At 53.9% G+C, this 11,922-nt stretch overlaps 1 protein-coding gene across 1 annotated transcript; it reads left to right on the plus strand.

Moving 5' to 3' along the window:
• Positions 1–2,113: 2,113 nt before the first annotated feature.
• On the plus strand, positions 2,114–11,922 carry Ajuba (ajuba LIM protein). The gene is made up of 8 exons (XM_032918144.1): positions 2,114–3,475; positions 6,236–6,337; positions 7,857–7,924; positions 8,025–8,087; positions 8,969–9,099; positions 9,180–9,231; positions 9,893–9,961; positions 10,527–11,922. The coding sequence occupies exons 1-8, from the start codon at positions 2,440–2,442 to the stop codon at positions 10,650–10,652; spliced, it is 1,647 nt and encodes a 548-aa protein (XP_032774035.1). The 5' UTR covers positions 2,114–2,439; the 3' UTR covers positions 10,653–11,922.

Genomic DNA, 11,922 nt, shown 5'->3' on the forward strand with positions numbered 1-11,922 from the left:
TAGTTATGAAGAGGTTGCCCACAACAGGTTACAACCTAATAGGTCGCCTCAGAGGAAAATTTCAAGATCAGAGGAAAACTGTAGTCTTGAGCAGGTATAGGCTGACTATCTAGAGAAATCAATCCTGAGTGAAAATAAAACTTAGGCAAAAGAGGCAGTTGTTTTTGTTTTGTTTTTTTTAATCTTTTTGGTTGAGGTGGTTTTGAGACTCCACATACCCCTGACTGGCCTTGAACTCACAGATCCTCGTGCCTCTGCCTCCCTAATCACAGTATTAGAACACCTGGCCTTAAGGCTTTTGTAGCACAGACTGTCCTGGAACTCACTACATAACCCAGACTGACCTCAAGCCATCTGTTCTCCTTTTTCAGACTTTTTTTTTTTTTTAAGATTTATTTATTTATTTATTTATTTTGTTTGTTTGTTTTTGTTTTTTTTTCAGAGCTGGGGACCGAACCCAGGGCCTTGCGCTCGCTAGGCAAGCGCTCTACCGCTGAGCTAAATCCCCAACCCCCAAGATTTATTTATTTTATATCTGTGAGTACAGTGTCGCTGTCTTCAGACACACCAGAAGAGGGCATCAGATCCCACTACACATGGTTGTAAGCCACCATGTGGTTGCTGGGAATTGAACTCAGGACCTCTAGAGGAACAGTCAGTGCTCTAAGCACTGAGCCGTCTCTCTAGCCCTGCTTCAGGCTTCTAAGTGCTGTGAATGTAGGTATGCAATACTATACCTGTCTTCTCTTCCCCACTCCCTATGGATATAAAATTTTGAAAAAAATTCTCAAAATATTGAGATGAAAATAATATGCACGATTTGTGTGCATGTAATTTTCCTGGAACCTAGATACAAAAGGAAGCCAGGTGTGGTGGTCCATACCTTTAATTCCAGTACTTGGGAGGCAGAGGCAGGCAGATATCTGAGTTATCGGACAGTTCTAGGACAGCCAGGACTACCAAGAGAAACCCGTTTTGGAAGAAAAAAAATTAATTTCCCACCATTTCCTGTCTCCTGCCTCTCACCATCTGAGATGTTATTTTGGATAAAAAAAAAAAAAATCAACTGCCTGATGTTTGGTTTTCGTCAGGCCTGTCTTCTTTCCCTATTCTTGATCATTGGTCATTATTAAGGCTTCCCCCTTTCCATCTCATCATTTATACAGTCCCTCTAAGGATGGCAGTCCACTCTGCCATCAACCTCTTACGACCAAGTCACGGAAGGGTCAGAGTTGAGGAGGGTGTAAGCTTGCCTGAAAAAAAGAAAATCACACTTTTTGATCTCTAGCCACCTAAAATGTTTGCTAAGTTTCACTTCCCAACACAAGGGGGTGTCTCTTCGTGTGTGTGTGTGTGTGTGTGTGTGTGTGTGTGTGTGTGTGTCTTGTCCTTAAGGTTGCATTAGTCCCAAACCTTTCTCCGTGTTTTTATGTACACTCTAAATCTTTCTCTGTCCCTCCAGAGGCAGGGATCAGCCTTATTTTCCTCGCTCTTTTTCATATAAGCACATAAATCTTGTATCCTCCCACTCCACCATCAGAGAACCATGGGTCTAGAAAGTGCTTTTTATTGAAGCTTATCTGTTTGTCTCGGGACCAACTTGTCCTTTTCCTCTTTTATGCATTCGTCGGTCCCTGCAGCTCCTACACTTCTTAGCCTGTGCCTCCTCTCAGAGCTATCTTAACACACGGGTCTCTGGACCTCCTACGTATCCCCCTTTCATCTTCCTCTTACGGTTGGCCTTCTGTCCTATCATTTCTGTGACACCTCTCCCCATCTCCCCCTCAGTCCTCACCCTAGGAACAGTATCACGACGTTTGTGTAGAACATGCTCTTTTCTTCCCAACGTTGATGGATACATTCCACAGTGCCCCTCCGCACATTCCAACTGTAAACAAAGAGTTCCCTTTCACTCCCCCTCCCCCAGTCTAAACTCTAGAGTTTTGTGAACGCAGTTGCCCAGTCTGCCCCTTGACCCTTCACGTCCTGTCTTCAGCCCTCCACCTCGGAGGCAGTACCACGGTGCCCTTCCTGCGATGCGCAGGAAATCCTTGCGCGGACACCTCAATCCCGGGTGCACACCGCGCTCCGCCCTTCCCGGAAAGTAGATCCGGCCGGGCAGACAAAAGTTTGGAGAAGTTGGGTCCGTGCAAGTGAGAGCCAGGGGGGCGGGCCGGGCAGCCGGGCGGTGGCGCGAGCCGACGCGTGGACAGACCTGCGAAGACAGCGGCTACCGTGGGCCCTGCCAGCCACGCGCGGACCCTCTCGCTGGGGCATGCTTCGGGATCGCGGGCGCCCGGCACCTGGGCCGCTCGCTGAGCCCCGGTGCGTGGCTTGCATCCCAGGAATCCGAGCCCCGGGGAACCCGAGACCGGCCTCTGGCCGAAAGAGTGCAGCGTGCCGGGCGAGGAGGGGGCTGCAGGCCCCAGATCCGTGGGCATGGAGCGGTTAGGGGAGAAAGCCAGTCGTCTGCTAGAAAAGTTGAGACTCTCGGACTCCGGCAGCGCCAAGTTCGGCCGCAGAAAGGGCGAAGCGAGCCGGTCTGGGTCTGATGGGACCCCCGGAGCAGGCAAGGGACGCCTGAGTGGGTTAGGGGGACCTAGGAAATCAGGACACCGAGCAGCGAATGGGGGGCCTGGGGATGAAGCTTTGGAACCGGCCAGGGAGCAAGGGCCCCTGGACGCCGAGCGGAACGCACGCGGCTCCTTTGAAGCGCAGCGCTTCGATGGGTCCTTTCCCGGGGGGCCGCCGCCCACTCGAGCCTTGCCTCTGCCCCTGTCGTCGCCTCCTGATTTTCGGTTGGAGACCACGGCTCCAGCCCTTAGCCCTCGCTCTAGCTTCGCCAGTAGCTCGGCCAGCGATGCGAGCAAGCCATCCAGCCCCCGGGGCAGCCTGCTGCTGGACGGAGCGGGGGCCAGCGGAGCCGGTGGTAGCCGCCCGTGCAGCAATCGGACCAGCGGCATCAGCATGGGCTACGACCAGCGCCACGGGAGCCCGCTGCCTGCGGGGCCGTGCCTATTTGGCCTCCCCCTGACCACTACTCCTTCGGGCTACTCCTCCGGAGGGGTTCCATCCGCCTATCCGGAACTCCACGCTGCCCTCGACCGACTATGCGCTCATCGGCCGGTGGGTTTCGGCTGCCAGGAGAGCCGTCACTCGTACCCCCCGGCCCTGGGCAGCCCCGGAGCTCTAACTGGAGCTGTGGTGGGAACAGCGGGTCCTTTGGAGAGACGTGGGGCGCAACCCGGACGTCACTCGGTTACGGGCTACGGGGACTGCGCCGCGGGAGCCCGTTACCAGGACGAGCTAACAGCACTGCTGCGTTTGACGGTGGCTACCGGTGGGCGAGAAGCCGGTGCCCGCGGGGAACCCGCGGGGATTGAGCCGTCGGGTCTGGAGGAGTCTCCTGGTCCCTTCGTTCCAGAGGCCTCCCGATCCCGGATACGGGAGCCAGAGGCCAGAGAAGATTACTTTGGTAAGTAGGAAAGAAGAGGCTAGGGGACCGACAGACCGGTCAACGCGTGCGGTTACCCATCGCCCCGATGGCACAAACTGCTGGGGGCCGGGAGTTGCAGGTGGAGACCCCGGATTAGAAAGGGGGCCAGAGGGATGGAAAAGGGCGAACCCTAGAGCACTTGCTCGGTCCAGCCAGGTTTCTTATGGGACTAGGCTCATGATCCCTGACAAACTCAACTCTTGATTTTTCTCAGAAGTCCCGTTTTTCCCAAGCAGTGTGGCACACCGGCCTGTCGCAGTAGGAGGCCTCATAAGGAGGAGGCGCTGCGGGGCCCGGAGAGCATCCTCCCGCGCCCCCCTCGCGGCTGGGCTCCTGCAAGCTCCGGCGTGCCGCGCCCCCACCCGCTCCTTGCTCCACCCGTAGGAATTCGGGGAATGCGCGGGGGGCGGGGCGGGCGGCCGCGTGCGTGCCGACTCCTGCCCTGGCGCTCCAGGTGCCGTGGGCGACGCCCGCCAGGCGGAGGGGTGGGGAGCGTGTGCTTGCGTTGGGGGATGTTTGCTAGCTCCCGCGCGCTCCTGGCTGCTGTCGGGGAAATGGAACCTGGTAGGGAAGCCTGAACAACCTAGAATGGAAAGCAAGACTCAAGTCCTGCCCCGCCCCAGTCCTGATGGTGAGGTGTGTGCTGGTGGCCTTTAAAATAGGCCAGTACCTATCCGCCTGTTTGCACCAGCTTCCGGAAGTGGAGGCAAAACCAGTGACCCTCCTGAGTACCATGTCTTACCTGACTGATTACCTCCATAACTTGACCAGCATCCAGAAGGAAGTAGCCCTACCTCCCCGAGCCTGTTGAGGAAACCTGGCCGTAGACTCTCCAGTACTCGAAATTTTAAAGAAGCATTGATCGGTGGTTAGAGCTAGGTTTATCAAAACCCGTAGTCATTACCTAATTATAAAAAGCAGTTAGGATTTGAATGTGGAGGACTCCCACACACCCCTGGACTATGGGGAGGAAGGTCTTCAGTTTTTCAAGTACCCTCGGTTTTTCCAGCATTCATGTTCCTCCCCTGTCCCCGACCCCCATGGCTAGAAATAAGAACTCAGAGGACAATTGGAAATTCAAAGGTGGCGGCAGAACCTTGGTGGGTTAGAAGAGACTGAGTTCAACACACAGACACACACACTTTTTTTTTCTGCCTTCTGGGGAAGAGGGGATGCAGAGCAGAGATGGAAATCACTTCGATCAAGGGAAACAGTAGCAGGGCCTATTTAGGAATTTCCTTTTGAGGCCCAAGAGAGAGCTGGGAAAAGACGTATCACTGGCTAAACCATCAGAGACCAAAGAGAGAGAGACTCAGTCAGTGCTGTACAATAGCAGGAAGAAGCTAGGTGGATGTTCTGTGAGGCGAGGCGAGGCAAAGATACCTGAGCAGCTTCCTCTTAACACAATGCCATGGCTTCCCACAGAAAGGCTCTGCCAGGACCCCCTGGTATGTCAACCTGAGGCACATTTCCCTGGTCCTGGTTCTTTTGAACGCAGAAATGAGGCCAGGTTGCCTCCTCTCACGGAGCCCCTACAAGCAGACTCTTTGTGTCCTAGTGCTAGCCTGATGCTCCCCTTTCCCTGCTGCCTCTGGTGAGGGGCCCTCTTCCTTGGCTTCAGCTCTGCCCAGCTGCCAGAGGGTGGGAGCAGAACAGGCCTGGGCCCATCAGTTGCTGCAGCTGCTGCACCAGCTCCCAGAGCCCCTGGGCAAAGACTGGGATGGGCCCCAACAGGCAGGGAGTGTGGCAGGGTGCCGAGGGGGAGAGGTGGGGCAGGCCCGTTGGGATCTGCTCCCCAAAGACAGGTCTTAGCCCTCAGTCATGGGCCTGGAATTGGGGAGTGGAGGGAAGGAAGAACACACCCAGGAAAGGCAGGTTCCAGAACCAGGTGTATGCAAGTACTTCAGCGGAGAGTGTCTAAGGGAACTTAGACACTTAGTGGGGAAGAGCAGCTAAGCCCTGTTCCACAGGGCAGGGAGGAGGTAGGGTCTGCTACTGGCTGCCCCCAACCTCCAAAGTCCTGTACAGTCCTGGTCTCAGAAAACCCAACTATGTCCTTAGCAATAAACACAGGAGTGTTCGCATGGCCCATCTGCATAAAAGACCCTCTGCTAGGCCAGGCCAAGTTTTATGGATGGTAAAACTGAAGTCCCAGGAAGACTTCGGGGCCTGGATTGCTTCCTTTAGGAAGTTTTCCCAGGTGCGGCCGACCCCCTGTGTACTCCCACCTCCCAAGAAACAAAGGGTCTTTAACGTAGCCATTTTTTAAAAAATTAGGTTGTATGCTAAGCACAAAAGACGCATTCGGAGACTATCCGGAAATTAGTAAGAATGGCTCTGCCTGGTCAAGGGCTTACAGCATCCTACTTTTGGGGTTGTTTTTTTTTTATGTTTTTGAGACTGGGTCGTAGCTCGATCTCAGGTTTCACCTGCTGTGTAGCCAAGGAAACCGGGAGCCTCTGCCTCTGTCTCCTGGGTGCTGGGTTACAGCTCATACCCGCACACCTATTTATCTGGTGCCAGGGATGGAACCCAGGGCTTTGTACATGGTAGGCCAGCATTCTACAGGTTGAGCTTACAGCTCCAACCCCCTGCCTCCCGTTTCTAGTTGCCCTATCTTCCCCAAAGGACACTGTGTCCCTTGGCACCATTGGGCACTCGCAGTCAAGAAAGCTTGGGCATCCCTGGGTTTGGGCTGGGGAAATGGAGTGTGACTGTCCCTGATTCTTCTTGTCTCAGGCACCTGTATCAAGTGCAACAAAGGTATCTATGGACAGAGCAATGCCTGCCAGGCCCTGGACAGCCTCTACCACACCCAGTGCTTTGTCTGCTGCTCCTGTGGTGAGTACCTGCTACTCAAACCCCCCAGCTCCCACTCAGCCAAACCCCTATGCAAAGGAGCACCTGTCCCAGCCCATAGCTGTCCCACTCACTCCCCCGTCTGAGCGCTACCTGCCTTTGCCTCCCCGGGCTGGGTCAGCTTTCTAGTCTCCTGTGGCGGCTCTTCCTCTGAACCTCCCTTTCTCTTGTGCCTCCCTGCTGGCCCAGCTTTGGGCTCCAGCCCCACCTCTTCTTTGGTGAGGTTTGGTCTTGGGCAGCAGAGTTGCCTGGGGCGACGGTGAAAGACTGGAATGTGGGAAGGGCGGGTGTGGGCTGGGGGAATGGGGAGGTGGGGGGGGTGCGGGGGGAGGTTTTCTCTTGGCTGGTCAGAGTTCAGCCACCTCGCTGGAGTGGAGGCCATCAGGCCATGCCAAGCTGATGACATCACACCGGAGGAATGTCTGCCGCTGCTGTTAGCTCAGGAGGCCCTCTGTGGGGGTGCTCCCCCCACCACACCCTCCCTCACCTCTCATTATCCGCTCCACACTGCTTACCCATTCTGATTCCTCGCTAACCCTCTAATCTCCTATCTCTGCCTGTCTGCCTCTACCACTCAGCTCTCTTCCTCCCCCAGCTTCTGCCTGCGTCTCTCTGGGCTGATTTGGCTGTCCTTTTCATTGCCTCTTCCTGGTGTCCCATGTCCCCCACCCCCTCCTCCTCCCCCCACCCCCTCTTCCTTTCCCATGTCAGTAAGTGAGCCTTTCTCGACGACCCTCTCCCTCCCCCGGCAGAACCGGAACTAGATTGAATGGGAAACTTGCCCCTTCTCTCTGTTTCTTCTTGCTTATCTTTGACCACTCAGAGCTAAAGTTGGGCTAAAGCGGTCTGCCATGGAGAGCTGGGGGGAAATCCCAGGCAGCCTCTGACCCCAAAGACTCCTGCGTTCCTCTAAGCTCCCCAATGAAGCAGTTGCCCTGATCACCACAGAGGCTGTGGCAGGAAGGAGCTGGGCAGATACGTGAGAATAGGGTTCCTTACATGGAAGCAAGGAAACCCAGGCTAAAAGACCCCAGAGGCCAAGGCCTGGGGCCAGTACTCCATGCAAATCGAGTGATTTCTAGTCAGAGCTTCTTACCAGGTGCCCCAGCCTGGCTGACCGTGGCTTTCTCTTAGGTGGCTCCCCAGGCACTGGGTCCTGAGGGTTTGGGTGGCGGACAGCTATTGAAGACACAGGAGCTAGAGGAGGATCGAGCAGAAACGTCGTTTGGCTGGAATAAGGCCAAAGCCAGTTGGACATTTTCCTCTTTGAAACGGGCTTAACTATGTAGGCCAAGCTGACCTTAAACTCTTGGTCCTTCTGTCTCTGTCCACATGGATATGGGGTTTTAGTTTGAGAAGGGAGAATAGAATAGACAACAGTTAGGAAGAGAAGCTTTGAAGTCCAGATGTCCAGTCAATGTTGGGGGACAGGGACCAGAGGAGGACAGCCCTGTGTGTGGGCTCCAGAGTTAACCTCCAGCGCCTTCTGTGCTGCTTCTAGGACGAACTTTGCGGTGCAAGGCTTTCTACAGCGTCAACGGCTCTGTCTACTGTGAGGAAGATTATCTGGTGAGCGAAGGGCCTAGATTTGGCTTTCGTGCTGGGACACTGGTGGCCGTCAGGTTCCATCATCGTTTCCAGTGTGGTAACTGTCCTGTCTCCGCTCCAGTTTTCAGGGTTTCAGGAGGCAGCTGAGAAGTGCTGTGTCTGTGGCCACTTGATTCTAGAGAAGGTAAGAAATGCAGCTTCAGCTGAGTCCTGGAAGCCACCGGCCTGAAGGGCAAGAGCTGGTGACTTTGTAAATAGGGAGCCTGTTGCTAATGATCATGTTCATGCCATTCCTCCCCAGAGCTGCCTCACAGTGCTACCCCTGTGAGAGCAAGGCCATAGTCTGAGCCTTCTGGGCTTCTGTGGTCTGTCCCCTCCCCTATTATGGACACAGCCACCCTCTAGCCTGAGCTATGTGATTAGGCTCCCTCTTCTGCTACTGGTTGGAAACAACTGGAACATAGTTTTTTTTTCTGTATGAAAAAGAAAATGGAATGGATTATGGTTTACAGGAACCGTGATTCTTGACTGTGGCTTTCTAGTAGATAACCTGGGAAGAACTGAAAAAAGGAATTCCGCCACCCACCTCGAGTCGTAATAAAAAAGGCGTGGCCTGGGGCTGTAGTTCTGTTAGTCGATCGAATGCCACGGGACGGCCCTGCACAAACCAGTCATAGTGTGGCAAGAGGATCTGGGGTTCAAGGTCATCCTCAGCTACATAGTGGTGTGGTTTGGGGCTTTTTTTTTTAAAAAGTCCTGGCTGTCCTGGAACTCTTAGAGATCGGCCTGCCTCTGCCTCCCGAGTGCTGGCACTAAAGCTCTGCCCGGCTGCTGCCAGGTTCCATAGAGTTCTTAAGGCCAGTCTAAATACTTTGGACCCTGTCTCCAAGAGGAGTTTCTTTGACCTTTCCCAGGGTTTTATGCCTTCATTGTAAGACTCCTTGGTCCCCTCAAATTGTGTAGCATTCTTCTAGGAGGACAGGAGGGGGTTGGAAAGGAGCATAATAGGTAGCTGGAGAGCGGAGGCTGAGCGGAGACTGATCCTCCTCCCACCCTGCGAGCCAGATCCTCCAGGCCATGGGCAAGTCCTATCATCCAGGCTGCTTCCGGTGCATCGTTTGTAACAAGTGCCTGGACGGCGTCCCCTTCACTGTGGACTTCTCCAACCAGGTGTACTGTGTCACTGACTACCACAAGTGAGTCTGACCCCGGGGGGTGGCATGCGGGCCTGGGCCCAGGGAGTGAGTCCTCAACTCATCACTGCCTTCCTTTTTAGAAATTACGCCCCGAAATGTGCAGCCTGTGGACAGCCCATCCTCCCCTCAGAGGTCAGTGTATTAGAGTTCCTCGGGGTGGCCTCTTGGGAGGAGATGGGGACAGGCAGCCTGGCCTCCCTTGGGAAGTGGCACTCCGGAGGAATGTACATTCCGTGAGAGATTCCCGTGTGACTCTGCTCTTGGGGTCACTACCCTGACCTAAACATCCGGACCCAGACATGCTGGGCCTGGGCTCCATATCTTCTGTCCCTGTACAGAGAACAAGGCTTTCTTGGAAGTCAAGGTCACCCGATACAGGGACTGAAAAAGGGTAAAACTATCCTTAAACTGGCGAAAACAGGGATAGGGATTATTTAAACTGTGTGGGGAGAGGGCGTGCCTAGAGGAAAAGCTACTGGCCTCTTAGACTGGCTGTGCTCAGCCTTTTCCTTTCCCTGCCCCTCCCCCCCCTTCCTTCTGTGTACACGGGAGCTAGCAGGTAAGGCTGAGCCTCTGTGGAGGAGAGCTGCACCAATGGAGGCATAGTGTACTGGGACAATGCCAGGGTAGCAGGTAGCCTTCTGGTAGGAGTTGCTACATGTTAGCTACATAGTGTCTAAGTGCAGAGAGGCTTCTGTGGGATCTGCTCCGTGGAGCAGGGTTTCTGTGGTATCGGATGGGGATTTGGGGACACCATGCAGTGCTTATCCTCACGAGACTCTCCGTGTTTCAGGGCTGTGAGGACATTGTGAGGGTGATATCCATGGACCGTGATTATCACTTTGAGTGCTACCACTGTGAGGTATGTATTGGGGTAAGAAAATCAGAATTTGCAAGTGGGGAGGAATCTGTCTTGGGATGGCTGGGCATCTATGGAAGGGACCATCTACAGGGAACCAGGACACTGCTGTGACCTATGTCCAGTCTCGCTTGTCCTCTAGCTTCTCTTTCTGATCCTAGTTGTTTTTAAATCTGGAATCTGGTTTCCCCAGCATCTGAACTGCTGGGATGGGGCTTGTCTCATTATTTCTGCTGCTGCAGCGACACCTGGTGGCCAGAAGAAGTATTTCTTGGTTTTCAGTTCAGGTCCACCCATTCACCCCCACACACACACACACACACACACACACACACACACACACACACACACACACACACACACACACACACACACACACACACACACACACACACACACACACACACACACACACACACACACACACACACACACACACACACACACTCTCTCTCTCTCTCTCTCTCTCTTCTGGTAACTGGGAGTCTGGTATGGAGCAGAGCAGACTCCAGAGATGGCCCGGTGTCGGGAGCCTGGGTTGACGTGAACTAGTTGCCTTCCTCCCTAGGACTGCCGCATGCAGCTGAGTGACGAGGAAGGTTGCTGCTGTTTCCCCCTTGACGGACATTTGCTCTGCCACGGCTGTCACATGCAGCGCCTCAGTGCCCGACAGCCCCCTACCAACTATATCTGAGCTGTAGTTACAGCTGCCACCACCACTGTTGAGAAATTCTCTGGCCAGCTGAGGCAAGGAGCGTGCTCTGCAATGCTTGCGAAGAGGTCTCTGGGGAGGCCCCGAAGGCCAGACACCCAAAGATCCTAACATTCCAAATGGCCTGTGGAGGAGGAACCTTCTTCGTGGGCAGCCTGTGCTACAGCAGATGCGATGTGGCACGCACGGGCGGGTCTCAGTACTTCCTGAACATCAGATTATAATGTATCTTTTCAGTGTATGTTTCTGTACCAGTCAAAACAAAGTTCCGGTGCTGGATCACATGAGAGGGCATCACAGAAACCACCCCTGTCTGTTGTACCCTACACATAGGGTTAGCTTGGCCTTTCCCACAGTATCCTATCTTTGTCTGCATGTAGGGCTGGAAGCCTTGGACTTCGTGATGAGTCATTTCTTGGCTATCTCCCTAAGGACTAAATAGCTCCCCCGTCTGTCTGCTGGGACTGAGACCAGCTCTGGGGGCAGGATGGGGTGTGCCTTGCTGCCTGTGTTGCCTGTTTCTCAGGGACCTGGGGAGGCTAACTGGGGCCTGTCCTTGGTTGCTGTTTTGTTCCGCTGGGTAAAGTAATGAGCAGGTTTCTGGGTGTGAAACTTGCCCCATGAATAGGCTGTCCCGGAAGCTTCCCCCACTCCTGGGGTTTAAGTGCACTGAGCCCTCTAGCGGAGCATATGTGGATACATTGTATCCGTGTGTGCCTGTGCGTCTCCCTCCTGTACTCTTTTTCTCAGGTGACTTACATTTAGTTCCCTAGCAGTAGCCTATCTTTTGAGACCCATTTCTTAAAGGGATCCTGCACTGGATCTGATCTGCTTACCACCCCACAACTCAAGGCTTTGGGGAAGCTGGAGAGAAGAAAATAGGTTGACTTGGTTCTAGCCACTTGGCTGAAACTTGAATTCACCTTAAGCCGGACGTCTTAAAGCCGGGACACTTGCTGGCTGAAAGTTAGGTTCCTTGGATGACCAGGTTGCCAAGAGTTCCACCCACTATGGAGTGTTTTTATAGCTGCCTAAACGTTCTGCTCTTATTACACTGAGCGTTCAGTGGTTTCTGCCTGTTCATCAAGAGTCCTTCAGAGCTATTAGCAACCTACATTTATCAACTTTGTGGCACTTTGTGGTACACTTGCACCCTGCCGTCACGTCACGGGTGTCTTCCTATGCTATCACTTCTCTGACACTTAAAAAAAAAAAAGTTGAAATTCTAGCAATAAATACAATTGATAATACA

This window comes from Rattus rattus, chromosome 12 (genome assembly GCF_011064425.1).
Source record: "Rattus rattus isolate New Zealand chromosome 12, Rrattus_CSIRO_v1, whole genome shotgun sequence".
Lineage (NCBI taxonomy): Eukaryota > Metazoa > Chordata > Mammalia > Rodentia > Muridae > Rattus > Rattus rattus.